This window comes from Leptinotarsa decemlineata, unplaced genomic scaffold (genome assembly GCF_025532065.1).
Source record: "Leptinotarsa decemlineata unplaced genomic scaffold, Ldec_3_MD MMD2_tig00002659, whole genome shotgun sequence".
NCBI lineage: Eukaryota > Metazoa > Arthropoda > Insecta > Coleoptera > Chrysomelidae > Leptinotarsa > Leptinotarsa decemlineata.
In genome coordinates, this window is record NW_027412577.1 from 18,519 (window position 1) to 37,800 (window position 19,282).

General features: G+C 33.8%; 1 protein-coding gene across 2 annotated transcripts in view; it reads right to left on the reverse strand.

The window, feature by feature from the left end:
- Positions 1-1,808: 1,808 nt before the first annotated feature.
- The window catches only part of LOC111508577 (lipase member J), a 33,100-nt gene continuing 15,626 nt past the window's right edge, over positions 1,809-19,282 (reverse strand). The window contains exons 5-7 of one of the 2 annotated variants that reach the window (XM_074177222.1): positions 10,397-10,543; positions 3,195-3,422; positions 1,809-2,038 (exon numbers count right to left, since the gene is read on the reverse strand). In XM_074177222.1, the coding sequence (XP_074033323.1) occupies positions 1,874-2,038; positions 3,195-3,422; positions 10,397-10,543 (540 nt within the window). In that variant the 3' untranslated portion in view covers positions 1,809-1,873. The remainder of the gene's footprint in view (positions 2,039-3,194; positions 3,423-10,396; positions 10,544-19,282) is intronic. The other variant, XM_074177223.1, reaches the window with a different exon arrangement.

Below are 19,282 nucleotides of genomic sequence, written 5' to 3' on the forward strand. Positions count from 1 at the left end.
CTCCACAAAAATAATCTAAAAGAATTTGCCTACCTACCGATTCGAATAATTTCAGTTCATCAGACAAGCTCAAGACCAGCCTATTGTGAGATAGAGATAATCCTTTCTGCTCAAACATAACATCAATTGAAAACTCATTATTTGGGTTTGTGAGCTATGATAAACGTTCTGGCATATTTTGAATGGATTTCGAGGTACTAACCTCTTCATTTCTGGAATAAACGACACTATGTTGAATTTTTGTCAGATCCTATTCATTTCGTGGATGGAATGTTCGATAGTATAGCTAGCTATCGCAGAAACATTTCAACAAAACACGGGCATTTTTCCTTTGAGTTATTTTACATTTACTCAGTTAATATATATTTGATACATCCTTTATATATTTGTATGATGGGTTGCTTGCCACAACGATCCTCGGTATGTCTCAAAACCTCGCACCTATCGAATGTACAGAAAAACTGTCACCGTTTTTGTATCGGAAACTATTTCATAGAATTGCTTTGGAAGAGAGAGATTTGTTGAAACAAAAAGTCCGTGGTTTCATTGTGACCCAGGCGTTATTCAAATTTGCCGGTTAAGTAATACGTGTATTGTGGCGACCCGTGCCTTCCTATTATTTTAGGTAGGCAGTGGTTAGGCCAGTAGTGTTCTATTGTGAGAATTAATTACATCTTACTTCAGTTGTATATTTGAGAGTGACCATCCATTATTGTGCCCTGTATTGTCGATTCATTCCCCTCGGAATCGGTGAAAGTTCCATATTATAAGAGCAGCAGTCTTATTTTCGCTGACTACCCACGAATAATCCTGTGAGAAAAACCCGTTTCTTCACAATGTAAAATGAATGTGTAAGGAGAATTGATACTACGACAGAATGGATGATGGAAATTTTGCACTTTTATTGGGATAAACTGAAGAGAGTTTTGAATAGTTTTGGTATTATGATATTCATCTTGAGTCCATATTCTGAATAGTATATACGTGAATATAATAATAATAATTATATCGTTCATTATGCATAAACAATACATTTATACATAAAAGGGTTAGCCAAAGGCTATCTTCCACCCCTTCCAAAAATTATACAATGAGTGTAAAAAAATAATTATAAAAATACTTATTTACTGTCATAACAATGATAGAGAAGAAAAAAAATAATAGATCATATAGTTGGTAATAACTCTTAATATTATTAACATTATTTTGGTCAATTTAACAATTTCATTGCACTGCCATACATTGAATTTTGAATTTTTTAAATTAGCACTGAGCAGTAAGCATCTGTGATTATATTTCTTCCTTAAATTGATGAATATTATGATTCAAAAGGGGTAACATTTCATTCAGATAAGAAGGGGCCATATAATGAAATTTGGAAGTACGGTGCCTAGGTATGTTGAATGGGTTAATTCTCAAATTGCCATATGTATGTCAGAATGCCTGCTCAATAAAATATATGAATAACTAGGTATTTTAGTTTGAAGCGACTCAAACAAAAAAAATATATCAAATATTGGGCTCTGAACCTCACATTCAGCTCCTTCATTTTTAACAAAAATGGTGTGACATGTTCACCATCTGGTATTCAGCATACGAATCGAATGTAAGCATGCTGTATACGTTGTAACTTCTGCTTGTTATATTGCGAAAAAAAATTGTAATACAATGAACAACAATACTCGATATGGGGGTAAATAAGCGTTTTAACTAACCTGAGTTTCATTTCTTCTGATGACTGATTTCCAGAAAAAAAGTTGGATAGAGAATTCAAAGTACTATCTAACGGAATATTGAAAACAAACATATTAAAAATATATATTTATTCAAAATATAAGAGGAACTTTCAACGCACAATGGTCGTTCAATCACATCATGAATATTCAAATTTGTCTACAGCCTCCTGAAGTGTACCATAGAGTAAATCTCTCACATTTGTAGACTCGATGAAATCATTGTGAGCAAACTTCTCGTATTCTAGGATATGGATCCCACTTTTGCTTCTATCATTTAGTTGGGAGTAGATAAGCTTAGCATCCTGAAAAAAAATCAATTCAACTTTCAATTCATCAAAATTCTGTTTTCTACAATGATCAACTTTTGAGTATCCTCAACCTATATATTTTTTCGTGGATGAGAGTTTGTTGAGATATTATCAGTGGAAGCTGATATCGTGTTCGTGTACACAACTAGCTTCTGTTGATGACTCCAAACATTCGTCTTGTTTCATGCAACCAATGGGTGGCATAATCTTGCGTACTGTCAAAGGCAAAGACATGTGTCTGCGGATTGCAGACACGTGGACCTAGAGGTCAAGCAGGTAGCTGAACCTACGTGGAGACTTCAATGATGAGTAGGTTCCAAATCTCTGTTCTCCCCTACAACTTGAAGTGTAAAACATTTTCATAAATTCCATTTCATTTATGCTTCAAAATTTGTTGAACAACAGTGTGGCTGACTCGATTCAATATATCGATCATAGTTACCTAGGTCATGAAAAAATTGGGTAATTGGGTGGATGAATTGAGAAACTAATTATTTTGAAATAGTACGAAAGTATTTCATTCGAAAGGACTTTTGTCTCTCTCGTAAATAAAGTTCAAAGAAAGTGGTTCTGAAACGGTTTTTTCCGGTGTTTATCTGAAATGAACTCCTGTGCATTATCTACTCACGTTTGTTATTGCAGTAACTTCCGTAATTATTTTCGATTCCCACGTTTTTGTGAAGTTTTCCACATTTGTCTAGTCCAAATACTTCAAAGTATCCCATTGAGGATGATAACGATTGAGATAGGTCAAACCTTGTCCGAATGCTTATACGAAATATTACATTGTCTAGTGGTTCTATGGGAGATATTTATTTGGAGAACAATCTAATTGATTGAATTGAAAGGGGTATATTATTAGGAGAGATCAATTTTTGGAGGAGAAAGGTTTTGTTTTTTTTCCGAAACCTGATTGAGTGATTCAATGTTCATATGGAAGTAATTGTTTCAGAAGGAAAAATTCAATATTCATATGAAACAGTCGTTTTGAAAAGTTTTTTCAATTTTTTCCTGATATTTTCAAATTGCACATATTTATGCAGATACTTTTCTTGAATATATGTTTGTTCTTCTTCCTTTGTAAAAATATTATTCTCCCCAAAAATTTTTCTTTTTCAATTTTATGAATCTTGGCTTTCCAATAACTCACTTCGGCGCTCGCTATGTCATCTTTCTTTCCAGCGATTAGAAATACAGGAACAGGAATTCGAGATAAATTGTAGTGGGGTGGAGTCTCCTGGCCATATCTCTCTAAGTTGGAAGTCACTCCGAAACTTTGTTCACGAAACTCTCCTGATTCTAGTATCTGGGCGTAATGAACCAAAACATCTACTCCAGTAGAATCTCCCAGAAGGAGGAGAATGAGTCGATAATACAACTGTAAATCAGTATAAAATAACATCAATAAAAACAGTAATGGATGAGTCCATGAAAAACTATTTTCCAAATATCCATCAGGTGAAATACAGTACTTATTTTATCAGGGATTTTAAAAACGTTGTGGAAAATGGAGAGTGTCAATTTCACTGAAATTCTCAATTCTCTTGTACAAGTGCGAATACACGGCACTGTAAGAGAGACAACTCAAGTAACTGAAATTCTAATTGAATATTTTCGATTAGAACAAAAATTTTCATGAAAATTTAATATTTTTCCTCTATGAATTAAAGCAAACAATTTTGCCCTGCACAAAAAGGTTTTGTACAGTTTCAAGCCAAGCACTCATAGATTCATTTTCAAGAGTACCTCAAACTTTTAACAAGTACTCAAGTGAAGAAATAGTCAAGTGTTTTACCCGTCATTAAGAATCTCAACATGAAACGGTTAATCCTTAAGATGAAAACGGTATTAGGCCACAGAATAATTATTCAAGAAAATTTCAATCATTTCAGATTGGTTAAATGAGAACAAATCTTTTATATTTTCGATTTTTTCAATATGGTTTATTCGCTTATTTTTCACCAATTATTATTGCAATCATGTACATGAAGGATGGTTAGGTTAACTACTGCAATCATATTGTTCATTATTGTTTTGTAGAAACATCTCAGATGGAACAATGGAAGGAAAATTTGTTGGGGAGTAGTAGATTACAGATTTTAATGCAATGTTTTTCGATTCTCAAGTTATAGTGGTCCAACAGTGAGAGTTCATTGTTTGTGGTTAGTTTCTTTTCACATATTGAAGTTGAATTCATACATCGTTCATATGCAGAGGAAACGTCTTGACTAATTTTGATACAATGTTGTATGTTGTGGAAAAGTTCGATAATTAGTGTCATTAACATTTTGTGCTCTGGCACTTATGTCGCAGTTATGAAGTTCGTGTTCGATTGAAACTTCATTGAAAAATCTTTACGAGTAAAACTCCTTTCTGGGGTTGACAATATTCATAGAAAACATTTCCTTCTTGAAAATATGCTCTGTGTTCTTGTCACTGTCTTTGTTTATTCATATTGAGGATGACTATATCTACGAGTATGTTTTTAATACATTCGTGATAATCGATACATGTGTTAGTATAATTCGGCATCTGCTTTGTAATTTTTTTTCAAATATCTTTCCTTCTTTTGTCTCTGAACTGGCGAGTTGATTCTAACTCATGGTTATAGTTTCTTGATATCATTGAGTTTACAATAAGAATTCTGTTTTTCATATTCGTAACCCTGATCGGTGTGGAAAATACATATATCCCGGCTATGATTTCCACTTCTAATTCAGACGTCATTTTGGAATATCTCTTTCTATCAGAAGCAATCTTGCCTGTCAACGAGAGAAAACGGTGGAACCTCAAAACATGAATGTCATGGGGTTCAAAATAATATCACAGAGGGTCACCAAACTTATAAGCTGCGTTTATCAACCAACAAGCGATTCACAATATAGGGCTTTATTCTCTTCACATGCAAACACCATGGACTTTCTGCAAGTCAATCATCCCAGTTCCGAATTTTCCATATTCGGTGACTTCAATGTCCACAATATCTATGAGTCAAATTTTCAAAATATCAACGACGAACAAGGTCGCGAAGCCTAGGCTTTTGCAATGAGCTGCGGACTTACTCAGATTATAAATTAGGCAACAAGGATTCCTGACTGTGATGGAGAATATGCTAGTTTTCTGTATAGATATCTAACAACCAATCCAGAAATTTACAGTCACCGTAAGGTCTCCATTGGGATCTTCTAACCACAAACTCATTTCAGTGTTGAGTAAATCACCGATAAATGTTGACAAAAATCTAAGTCACGTAAAATTTGACATTACAGATCTGTTGAGTAGGTGCATATTGAAGACTATTTTCGAAATTTCTCGTGACGAGATATTTGTTTCAGCTTTGAAGATTCGAACTGGGTCTGCTGACGCTCACAACAGCTGCAATGACTGAAAACAAAGAACTTCACAGTCAGAGAATTTGGGATAAATTGTTCACCGATCCCAACGTGTCTAGATCCTTCTGGTCGGTAGCTCCTCAGTCGATTTTCTGGAAGAGGCATCACCCAATATTTCCACCCTAGAATCCACAATGCCGAAAATTATTTTTCGACAACGTCTAGTCAGGCGAATTTTGAAACAGCTCAATATCCACAAAGCGTCTGGTCCTGATGGAGTGCCCGTCATCGTAGTTAAGAAGTGCGCAAATGAACTCACACCAATATTTTGCAAACGTTTCAACCTGTCTTACTTATTCTTACTTCTTCTTATTGCTCGCGTTTACCTTATTCCCAAAAGGCAAGTAAATTCTTTCAAATAACTATAGACCTGGAGTAGTTTTGCTATCGGTGATATCAAAAACCATGGAGAAAGCCGTATACTACCATTTCCTCAAATATTCGGGAGGTTTTAACATCTTGAACGATCATCAATATGGCTTTTGGAAACAAAGGTCAACAGGCGACCTGTAACACATATTTGGAATAACGCAATCGCAAGTGGCCGTCGCGTCGATGAATATCTCTCGAATAATTACATAACACCATCAACCCTGGTGTTCATCAGGAATCTACATTGTCTACAATCCTATTTTTAATATATATCAACGACTTATTGGAAAAACCCAAGAATGCAGTATATTGCTTTGCTGACGACAAAACACTTGTCTCGTCATTTCATTTGGATTCCAGTACATCGGCTGCGGATGCACATCTTCACTGGTAACAGGAGGTTGCAAATCTTGATGACGAAGTAATTTCGAAATGGGGTGAAAGTATTCAGGTTCAATTCAATGCCACAAAAATGAAGGCATGGGTTTTCTTTAGAAAGATAATAACGTCAGTTCAGACAATTCCACCGCTCTCAGAGCTCCTTAATAATTTTTCTGGATTGCTTGTATTTTGCCCCCAAAAAAAATAAGTTGGCGTTGAATGAGTGTTGAAATTATTACTGTTTCCATACTGATGTAGCTCGACATTTCCATTATCATTATTGAAATATTATTATGAATTATGCATTTGTTTCAGATTTGTTCAGTCTATTATATTGTTAATTATTATTGATATAAGTATTTAAAATATATTCAGTTCCAATATCAATTATTGTTATTGTGGTTGGATTCTGATATTGTTGAAGCTTCTGGTAATGGAAATCAAGAAAACTGAGAAGAGATGTGTTATTATTTCATCAATATAGTAGCACTTTTTTGGCTTCCTAGAATGTGGAAGAGTCGAATGTCGATTTACAGGAGCTGATTTTACCAACTTTCCAGGCCAGTGATGGAAAAAATTTGTCTAGTGTCATTATATTGTGTTTGATTGATAGAAAGGTTTCACTGTATATTTTGAAAACTTTAGAGAACACCGACTTTGTTTCCAATTCGTTGATTTCAACATATCATAGTATCCTGAGAATGATAAAACTTCCGAAATTAGCTCATCCTAGCTGAAGTAGTTTTACAATTTGCTTTATTTTGTCCCTGAAAAGTAGGTTATCAACTTCTAATACACTATCCAGAAATCTCAATCATTTCAACATTTCTTGAGCGTTACCTTAGGATGCATCTCACTCATATTTCGAATGCTTCAGGTAAGATTGATTCAGATGAAATGTAGTGCAATATTGTTTCGGCCAACTGTTGTGATATAATTTGCTTCCATAGATTCATTAACCATTACAATGAACTTGTGATGCATTGTTTGGAATCTTTGGTGTAGTAACGAATATTACTTGAGTTTTATCCCAACACCAAACGGTCAGTTTTTTACACTTCGACACGTATTTCGATCACCAAATAATCATCTTTAAGAGAAAGATTAATTTTAACCAAGATGATCATCTTAACCGAATCATCATCTTCAAAAGGAAGATTAATCTTCCTTTCAAAGATGATCACTTGGTGATGGAGGTGAACAATCGATCACACCAGTCTTCCCTTATTCCACAGTGGGTTTATGGAGTGTGATATTCTGAAAGGATTTTTGATTACAGGAAATCATCGACTTCGTGTTAATGTAGGACATTACTTTGCAGGACAGATAGCCCGAAACCAGTCTACAAGTGTGCCCGTTCGGATAATTGAGAACTGATCCTGGCAGTTGTGTCGCCAAAAGCGTATGCATATTACTTCTGCGACGAATTCTGCGCTGACACTTGTCGGATATAATCTGACGCCCTTCCCGGTATTAGCCAGGGCAGTAATTGTTTTCTGATAGGTGTAAAAAATAATTTTTTACACATTTCACCAGTTTGGTTAATAGAGAAATTCCATACCAATCGAAAGCATGGAGCCTATATAATACGCAAACGTTAGGTTGCACTGGTTGGTTATTAAATTGAACCATAAAGACCATTTCATTACAAACATGATGGTATAGGGTTGTATACAACCTGGATGGCGGTTGTCAGTTTTAAAAAGTGAATTACTGCTGCGAGTGAATACGTGCCACAGAAAGGTCCCAGCAAACTATCCAATGCGATAGAAGAAGACACAGCATTGCAGCTGGGTGTAGTTCGTCCACTGAATGGAAGAAAGTGCCTATGATATTTGTCCGTGAAAATGAAAAGAATAGCGACAGACTTGTAAATGCTTCTCATCATTTTGATGTAACTTGGTATCAAAATAGAAAACATATTATTGAAAAAGAAGAATGCGTTTTGAACATTTCTTTGTAATAAATCAATTATATATTTGTGAATATATTTTATGTGACATTTGAGTATATAAATCTTCAGTTAATAAAAAGATACTACTAGATATATTGGTTGGAACCGAGATAAACAGATTTATTAATGATGAGCTTGAATTAATTTTCAATGAAATACAACCTGACATACAGGGTCATGAAAGGCAAATTGTAGCAGCATGCTGATCTATTTCCAGCGAAGTTACAGGAATATTGAAAATAAATTCTATGACATATTTTCATCATTGAGGCTACAGTGAAAAATTTTCTGAATGAGTAGATACATTGTGTTTCAATTTTGAGATATTCTTTTCAGAAATTGAAGGTTATTCTGGCATAAGTAACAAAACAAACAAACAAAGTTCATGTTACTGGAGTTTAATCAAAACACCAAACCGTTATTTTTAACACCTTGAAACATTTGAGAGGAAGATTAAACTTTTATTATTACTCCAGTAATAGTCATAACTACAACAAAGGTTCCAAACAGTGCATCACAGGTTAGAAAAATCGAAACTACTTTCAACCCGATACTCGAAGATATTCTCAATATAGAAATTATTGAATTTTTCATTAAACTGTTACGTTTTTACCCGTTGGTTGACCAATATTCGACTACACTGAATAAAATCGAACTTAACTTTATGTCACGTTAAATACACAAATACTTCAACAAAACTTCAACTATTATTTGACTGAAAAAGGGGTTGTTTGGGTAACATGATCAATAAAAAAAATTGTATTCTTTCTGACGTTTCAAATTCAATTGAATTCTTCTTCAGGGCTCGAAATTTTTTGTTGCAATGTTCTTTATTTTCATTTTTCAAATATGTACCTAATATGTCTGATAGTTTTTGGAATAGTAATATTATCAACACGATAAAACTACTTTTCGATCCCTGAAGGAGGATTCAATCAAATTTGAAACGTCGGCAAAAATACAATTGTTTTTTAAAGAAAAAATTGATCCTGTTACCCAACCAACGCCTTTCTCAGAAAAATTATTGGATCACTAAACTAGTTGACCTATTTTTTGAATGTCTCTCGCCTCACTAGATCACTTCGCGTACCGCACTGTAACATCCACTTGACTGCCTCCATAACCTCGTGGCTAGCCTTTAAATATCGTGATCGAATGTTGTCGAAATTTCTCCAAAGTTCTGTCAAAGTCGGAACCATTATTCTCGCTGCTTCTCGATTGGCGGGAAACCATCGTGCACTCGCACGTTGTTAGCCACGTCACGCCTGGTTTAAGACTGCCAGCGGCGGCCGGCTTTATTTTTTTTCCGGCATGATTTACAACAATACTTTTCATTCAAAGCTGTCATTTTCTATAACACGTGGAGTGATAACCCACAAATATAAATGACGAACTGGTTAGCTCAACACATCGTATTTGAAGTTTTTTATTTTACGAAAAGCTCACTTTAATGAACGGTTTTGAAAGTTTCATCATGAAAATCAATAAAAGCATCATACGAATTACACAAAAATATTTTCTGACAATTTTTCCAACAACAATAAATAGTAGCACGTTTTTTGAATTTTTACCATAGCAACAAGCTACTTCAAAACGATGCACCCCATTTACGAGTATTATCGCTGTCCTTCTCATTTTCACGGACAAATAGCATGCGCACTCTCTTCCTTTCAATGGACTACACATAGCCATAATGCTGTTTCCATTGCTGTTTCTACCGCATGGGATGGTTTGCTGGTACCTTTTTGTCCCACATGTTCACTCGGAGCAATAATTCACTTTTTGAAACTAACAACCGAAATTCAGGAATGATTTTTCTCTTACAACCCTATACCACCGTGTTTCTAATGAAATAATCCTCATTAACTTCAATTTAATAACCAGATCCAAGATTTGTGTATTCTATAGACTTCATTTTTCGATTGGTATGAAATTTGTCTATTACCCAAACCAGTGAATTTGAAAAGATTTGAGAGATTGAAATTCAGGCTGATAGGTAGTGATCAAATGGAAATTGTAGTACCGAAAGTTTCTTCTATTGCATATCAGCTGATACTTCGAGATATAACCTTCGTCCTTGCAGTCCACGCATATACCACTTATGATCTTTCGCAGCAGAAGACGAAACGTTTCGTACTAGAAGTTCCATCCGATCACAACCTACTAGTTTGGATTTTATTCACTTGAACTAGGAAAATTGTTTTCATGAAAAATAATCGCTATCATCTTTCATTGATTGAAAATATTCATTACCACATCCACTTGTTCCAAATCATTTCCAAATAAGTAGCTTCTGAGTATTGCACATGGATGTAACTGCCAGGCATGAACCCCACAAAAATTATACAGAAGTGATGTAGGCAATGGAATTCTGCCGTGTAAAAGTAGGTATCCTATTTTCTGAAAAAGTGAAATGAAAAGCATATCATCAAGAACCAGAATCATCAACTGGAAAATATTAGTAACAAACGGTTTCTTATTGTATTTTTTGTAATGGTCTGTATATATATATATATATATATATATATATATATATGTATATATATATATATATATATATATATATATATATATATATATATATATATATATATATATATATATATATATATATATAAGAGGAAGGGTAGTCGTTGCTGACTAGTTAATGACATTAATCACTTGAGTGAAATTTATTCCTACTTATTGACTCTAGATAAGAGCTGTTACAAAAACAATATCAATTTGAACAATTCCATTGTATAATATATCTTAAATTTAATCTTTCATAGTAATTTTATTCAAACATAAATTTTACATTATACACTTGAGTACACTTGGTACTCCCAGTGAGAATATATAAGTTTTATCAATTGACAGATGTCACTCTGGCATTTTTAACGTTCCATTCTCAGACTCGTTCATTTGAATCCTGCACGCGTGATGTGAATAAGGGTCTGACGAAAAACAATATTTCATAAAAAATAATCTCAAGCATTTAGAATTGTATATCAAGTTTGATCTTCTCCAATGTATCAACATTTTTTCTTCAACATCAATGTAACCATCCTCACATAAGATGCAAGTGATGAACATTTAATATTTTTGATCTTACCTTAAAACTTATATTATTGTACTTTCTCTGATGATGGAAATAAAATTTTCCGAAAGTTCGGACTAACTTAAAAGAGTACTCATTTACTTGCTGCAATACCCCACTATCCAATAGTTTTTAATTTTACATATATATATATATATATATATATATATATATATATATATATATATATATATATATATATATATATATATATATATGTAAACGGTCATTTGTCAGCCCGTAGAATATACGATGTGAACTCTGGTCAGCCCTCGGAAACGTCGGTCGTCCCGGTTTCGGGCTCACCAACGTTTCCCACTGTATATAGTGTTTTTTGGACATGTTATCATGTGAAATGACGTTTAGCAAATTTTCGGTTGGGCCGACCATTACACCATATACACATAGCTGATACACCACCTACTTTCACAAAACTTCGCCAGGAGGCGTGGCTGTGTAATTGTATATACCTGATGTGAATAGTGTCTTTGTGAGCCCAGGTTTATACGAACACTTTCAATGGATAGCATGTTGGTCAGCCCACAATCGGGCAACGCTGCACTTGCGTTTCATGATTCTAACTAAATTGTCGTGGTGCAGAAATTCGATAATAGAGATGAAAAATTTTTTGAGAGATGTAGAATTTTATGAAAAAGTTCCTGTTTTGTATGTTTTTGTACAAGCGTGCGTATGCGTGCATCACCCTATATCTACAAGCAATTTAGATCAGGAATTGTTTCGCATATAAAAGTTTTATCAGAGCTTCATAACATATTCACTTGTAGAAAAATGCTTGATCTGAACTCATACTTTCCCACATTCGACTACTTACCCGAAATCAGCTTTTTCGGATAACGGTGTCGAGTACGGAAATGTACTGTTTCCGTTCTAGTTAGGATAATAATAATAATAATAATAATTACTAACAGTGCGTTATTCCATTTAGCTTGTCGAAGCAATTTTAACTTCTGCGCTATCTCAGATACAAAAATTTGAATATGTTATAAGTTGAAAATATCAATATAGTGTTCGGAATCACACGTTAAAATGTAAGACCTCGTTAATCTATAGGTAGTACAAGTTTGTACTTCTGAGAGTTGTCGTTCGTAGGGGTGCGACAGACATATTTTAAACCGTTTCCTGTTTGTATTTTCAAATGTAGATTTTCAAATTCTAATTATTTGGCATGGACGCCTCAACAGAAATCGCGTTGTGTAAATCAATTTTAGACATTAAGCAGGAAACTTCGGATTTGACTTTGAAGTTGTAGATTTGAAAACCTGACTGCACAAAAATAATCGAAGTGTGACTGAGTAGAAATGAGTAGATGAGAAATGACATGTTTTTCACAAACGAAAAATCTAAAATGTGATAAATGATCTGGTAATGAATTTATTGAGAAATGAATAGTGACTATCCAGAATGTCTACAATTTCAATAAATTCTATATAAAAATCCGCAGCAGCACTACGGATTTCCGATATATAATTTAGTTCTAAAATTAGGTAAAAATCGCACTAAGTATGTTTTCTACGACGAAACGAAATTCTGAGTGACTAGCATAAGGTAAGATATAATTTGTGAAACAGATATTAGTGATAAGTTTCAATTCTCTTTTTCTTAGCAATAGTTTTTTCGAAAACTCCCTTTCAGTTTTTGGAGGTATGATGTTGTTCAGGTTGAACATAATGAAGTGGAGATTGAACCAATGTTTTTTTATTATGTTGACTGTTCATGACGATGAATACGTCATATCATCATCGATTATAACCTGCAGCAGACATTTCAATCAAAATAAAAAAGACTTGGAATATTTCAGCACAGAAAAAATTTGATCAGGGTGAATAAACATTTATTTGAATGGAGTATTATTCTTCAATTTGAGAACTGCTGACAAAAATTGTTCGGTAAACTAATAAACACGTAGTATGAAAAACTAACATAATTTCCAATGAAATGAAACTACAACATGGGTAAAAAAATATCAAATGAAAAATATTAATATTATTTCTTCTTTCTATAACAATAGTAAACGTATTCTTTGATTGCAGCCCAGTTTCTATTTTTTAATAATGATGAATATTTCTTTTCCTTATATTTTAGATACAAACAAGAACTCAATTCAATTCTGACACTTCTTTTTTTTTTCGGAGTGAAAAACTTTTTGACTATATTTCGTTTTGCTCCTTAGACCAAGTTTGTTTTTGAGAAGGTTTTATTGTTTTCAAAACTGTGCGTGTCTGATGATCTGAAATGAGATCAGTGTGTTGAAAAACTCTATCAAGATATCAAACGGGTTGAAAATGGATCCAAAAATGAATGATAAAAATAAAAAATGGAAGGACGATACTGAAAAGTGTTTTGACTCATTTCCAACCTATACTCAGAGATACGGATGATTCCAAAACAGCTCAAAATATAAATAATTGATTGCATATAGGGAATTTTTTTTAAAAGGAGCCACGTTCAATATCTCCATAAATAAGACAGTAATCTAAATTTCCCGAAACACCTAATTCTTGTGAAATAATATAAGGTATCGCTAAGATGCGTACACACTCCTCTTCAAAATATCAAACAAAATAACCCCATATATGCCATCTATTGGATAAGTGATTTTATCAGGAATTCAACGATGATTTTTCAGGGTTGATTTCTAATTTACTGTGAAGAAGGACCTTGAAGTATAAGTGAACGATTTTTTAGATTAATTGATACAATCTCTCACAAAAACGTTTACAACAATTATTTCTATTGTCAAGTTCCTAACAGATAACAACTTTTGTCGCGTTGAATTATATCTGTCGGATTTTTGGCAAAGTTTCTCACACAAAACACTTCAAAATACTTTCTAAAACTCACAGCCAAAAATGTTCCACTAAACAGTTTTATAAAAACGCGACACGTGTTTTGCCATACAATGGCTTCTTCGGGCGTATCTTTATCTACTATATTTTACAAATTTAATGCTTGGTATACCTAATTTTAAAATTTAAAGTACCTACATTTCAAGTACTTGACTTTGTAATGGATTAAATGACCTGAGCTTCTGTCCCAGTCCCCACATTTGAAAAATATTCAGTAACGGTTATTCAATTCTAATTGATCATTTAGTTAGTTACCCGAATTCTTGAATCTATTGATTGCTTGACATTTTAGAAGATTGAATTTCAAACTCTTCTCTTCTAAATATAACATGTCATATTCATGACTGAACTCAGGTACTTCTGCTAAAAGGTGGTTTGCGAATGTGAAATTGGTCTTTCTATTCACAAAATTACATCTAAGCTTTTAATTCTTTGGAAAATAATCTCCCTGTTTGGCCATTATACAGTTTTGGGCAAGAGCCACAACTCAGCTGATATACTCCTGATCTATCCGATACCGAAGTTTTGTCTTCATTGATTTTAATAAATGCACTTACACTATTATTCGGACTATTACTATTTCTGTGAGCTAAGTTTACGCAGTCTTTCTTCAAAAAAATATTATTGGTTGGTTCAGCCAAAAATGACAATGTCTCATAACTGACGGTATCGCATCTTGAATTTGGGTAGATGTGGTCCATGGCTTGCTTTTGTAGTTTTTGTTTGATTTGTTTGATCAAACTCAGCTCTCTCTGGAAATTATTCAATAGTCTATGTAGAATATTATTGAATGCAGCAACTTTATGCTGGTAAGAGTGTGTAGAGGAATTATGTATGATAATGTCCGTGTAAGATGGTTTGTGGAAAATTGCAAATTCATGTTCATTGTTATTTTTTGTAATGGTTGAGTCAAGGTAATTTAATGAATTATTTGCCTTCCTCTCAGTGGTAAATTTTATTGACGGGTGGATGGAATTGACATATTCAACGAACTTGCCTACTTGCTTTTCTGTAATGATTTCATTATTCACTAGTGATAAGTGGATATCGTAATGTTTGAAGAAATACATGCATAATGAATATTTGATACAACAGTCCTGAACAATCTGTAACATCTATTTGAATAAAAAAAATTGATGAGCTTCCGTGAAGTATCATATTTATTCTAATACTTGCTACTTTCTACACACATTCACATCAAATCGATATACCAAATTTGGAACATCCATTCGAAATAAAAATGAAAACACAGGAAAATAATATTTCATTTGAGTTAGGAATTGGAAAACAGTGAATTACTTAAAATTAAGTAGATTCTATGATATTTATTTGTAATCGTCATATACCCATATATTCTCTAATTATTCTCTAAGTATACCAAAATATTGGCAAGCCAATTAACAAAATAGCATTAGGACCATTGCAAAGATCGTAACGGTTCTCAAAGAGTTTCGCGCCAAAATAGTTAACGCGTGTCAAACAATTGCAGATTTCGTAGGAATACTGAAACTTTAATGAAATGAATAGAAACACTTTTGTCTAATTACCTATATTTGATTTTATTTATATGACCGTTTTCGGGTTTGACCCCATTACCAAGTATTACCTTACCTATAATTTTACCTAGTTATAAGTTTTAATATATAATTTTACATAACTATTCATATCCTATATGTACATAATTTTTTCTTTTTTATAAGTTTATTTATATCATATTACACTGACTTTTTCTATATCATTGAGTTATGATCCAGAAGAACTAATAAAATATTATTATTATTATTATTATTTTGAAGATAAATTTTGATGATCATAATATCCTCCATTTCATAAATTTATTATCGGATGAAAAGTGCAATTTTCTATACTTCACTGAATTTGACTTCGATACTAAATTTTCCCATTTTCATGATGTTTTTCTTTAAGCTTTTGATATATTCTTTCCTAAACAGTTTCAAAAAATTAAACAAAATCAAAATTCGAGTAGACACAAACCATGGATTACTAAGGATATCGTTGAAGAAGGTATATTACTCAGAGATATTTATAATTTGAACAAGAGCCAAACCAATGTACATTTATTGGGTCAATATAAGCAACTCTTAAAAAATCATAGACAAAAAATTGTGCTCTCAAAAAGTCAATACTTTAATAATCAAATCCTCAAGGCTCAACATAAATCTGAAGCTGCCTGGTCTATCATCAGGAAAAATACTATTATAAACGATTCATCTAAGACATTGGCGATGGTGTACTTGTTGACGATGGTCCCGGTATATCTCAAGCATTTAGTAGTTATTTTGTCGATTCAGTGGAGTCATTAGTAAAAAATACTGCACCTGGTGGCATTGAAAATCGTTGTGTAAAAACTGAGAGTCTTTTTCTCTATCCAATAGATGAAACTGAACTCGTGGAAATAATTAAATTTGCATGTTCGAAAAATTCCAGTGGGGTTGATGAATTTCCAGGCAATGTTTTAATGAAGGCTGCTTCGAAAATAATGGAACCTCTGATTTATCTAATCAATTTATTTTTCTCTGAAGTTATTTTTCCTTTCCGACTTAAGCAAGCAGTGGTCGTCCCGGTCTATAAAAAAAGCGATAAGCATGTAATGTCGAACTACAGAGGTATTGCTTTACTATCTCCATTTTTGAAAATATTTGAAGAATCATATCAAAACTTGTGTCCTTTTTAGATAAATACAATATCGTATCTGACAACCAATATGGGTTTCAAGTGGGCTTGTCAACCCAGGATGCCATCCTTTCTCTACATAATCATGTATTATCAAACTTCGACAACGATGAAAAATCACTTAGTGTTCTTTTCGACTTGACACGAGCGTTTGATATCAGTCATCATGGTCTTCTTCTTGATAAACTGTTTGGCATGGGCGTTCGTGGTCCAAGTCTGAAATGGATTGAAACCTATTCAACTGGTCGTACACAGGTTGTTAAAGTTAGGCTTCAGACTGGGTCATTTTTTTCTGAATTTCGAAACGTTGTTACAGGTGTGCCCCAAGGTAGTGTTTTGGGGCCTACACTAATTATTTTATTTGTTAATGACCTTAAATTACGTTATGTCACCCCCGATCATCCTGATTCTGAGGGAATCGTTGAACAATTTCATTCCACGATTATTGAACATTTGAGGATTCTTCAAACTAACCACAAAGATCTAGACATAATTAAACAAATGCCTTATGCAATCATGGGATATAACCATTCAATACATTCCGCAATAGGAATGAAACCCATTGATGTCGTAACTGGACATCTATCCACATCAGACCCTTTCAATATCGATATCAAAAATCGCGTACAAAGTGCCTACATAGCAGCTTATGAAAACAAGACTTCGGAGATCTATATGCACCTCAATGAAAAACTCAACAAATCGAAACGAAAAGTAATAATTTTTAAAGACCACAAGACAAAATTTAAATTATCTAAAAATACCTCAAACAAATCAAGTTTCAAAACACCGTTATTTCAGGTTTGTCTTATCGTTGACGATGAGCCAGGAAGTTCAAATACAGTCACTAAATAAAAATCCAGGTATCCTACCCTTCAAATTAGGAACCACACGAGTCAAAAGTAGTTTCCACACCTTCATTCATTACTCTGACCTGACTCCTATCGCTGATGAACTTATCCTTATATAAAATCAATATTCAAAGTCACTCGGAGCAGTCAATCACACCCATATTTTCAAGAGTTGAAAGCGATCAATCAGTCGATATTCTTTCAGCTCCAGTTATCATTTGCTAAATTTGTCTGTCTGTCTGTCATTGAAACTTTCAATGAAACAACTGCTACGGTGAAACATAATCAATAAATAATTGCAAATAGAATTGATAAAATAGCTTCAGAACTCTCAACCTTTGTTTTTGATTTCAATCATTTTTTCGAAACAAAAGAAGCATTCGATCAACTAGGTGCCATTTTGCACTTATTATTTCAAATATTAACATATCTAGAAAATGCAATAACTTTCGAAAAATACATACTACGCATCCTAGCGTTTTGAAAATCAAAGATCTCGAAACAATGATAACATTTTCATCACAACATTATCCTTTTGAAAATTTGTTGTTTGGATTAGACCCAGTAAATACATCTCGATATTATGATATCATCGATATAGGTACATATCAAAGAAATGATAAAATCGTCTTTGTCATCAAACTTCCTTTGGTAGTTACACATATAATCATCCTTTACAATCTATACTCGATTCCTACCTTAAATGGAACCACCATTATACCACCTTCACCCTATCTGACAAAGGATGAGGTATATTTCCAATATTCCACAACGCCCTGCCTGGACCTGGACGAAGTCTATTACTGTCCTTGGAACAGCCTCCTGCCGGGATCCATCACGAGCGATTGTATCTTCTGAATCCTGAGCATCGCCAGTAACCCACTTAACTGCGAACTGATACCAATCCAACAGAAATCAAACATTATTGAACAAGTAGATGAAGCCCACTGTATTGGCATCTTCAAGAATACCAATCGCATTCAGACTATTTGTTGAACAACAGACATATCCACTCTCAAGGGAGCACATTTGATCACCCTTCCTCTTAGATGTCAGTTCAAAATCCTCACGGACGAATATGTCAACCAAGCAACAGAAATAGAAGAACAACCCCTACTTCTATTTGACATAATGCTTCCTCAAAGCCCCACCAACCCAGGTGGTACCAGTCCTACCATTCCTCCAAACAAGCTTAACGAAATTCAGAGAGTGGCCGACCGCTCATTACCTTCGACAACACATATTCATCCATCATCAGGTTATATTTGGACAGTTCCAACATATGCTATAATCATAGTATGAGAAATACAGATCCACCCTTACCAAGGCAGCGGAAAACATTTTTCTCTACATGAAACCCTGTGTTCCATCTTGGGAGGCAGGAATTACTCTAGCAACTCTAACTCTAGCAACTTTTTATACTTTATAAAGCTCAGATCAGGCCATCTTCAGAGTAATGTTCGCATGTATGAAGCTTCGCCCGTAAGCATAACCTGGAGCCTCAGGATTCCATCCAGAAAAGAGCCATCCGCCTGATTGGAGACACGTACAACACCTGCAACCTTGATAGTCTGCCAATTCGAAGATATGTTGGGTATTTGTATATTTTCTATAGATACTGTCACGGTAAGTGTTCAAGTGACTTGAC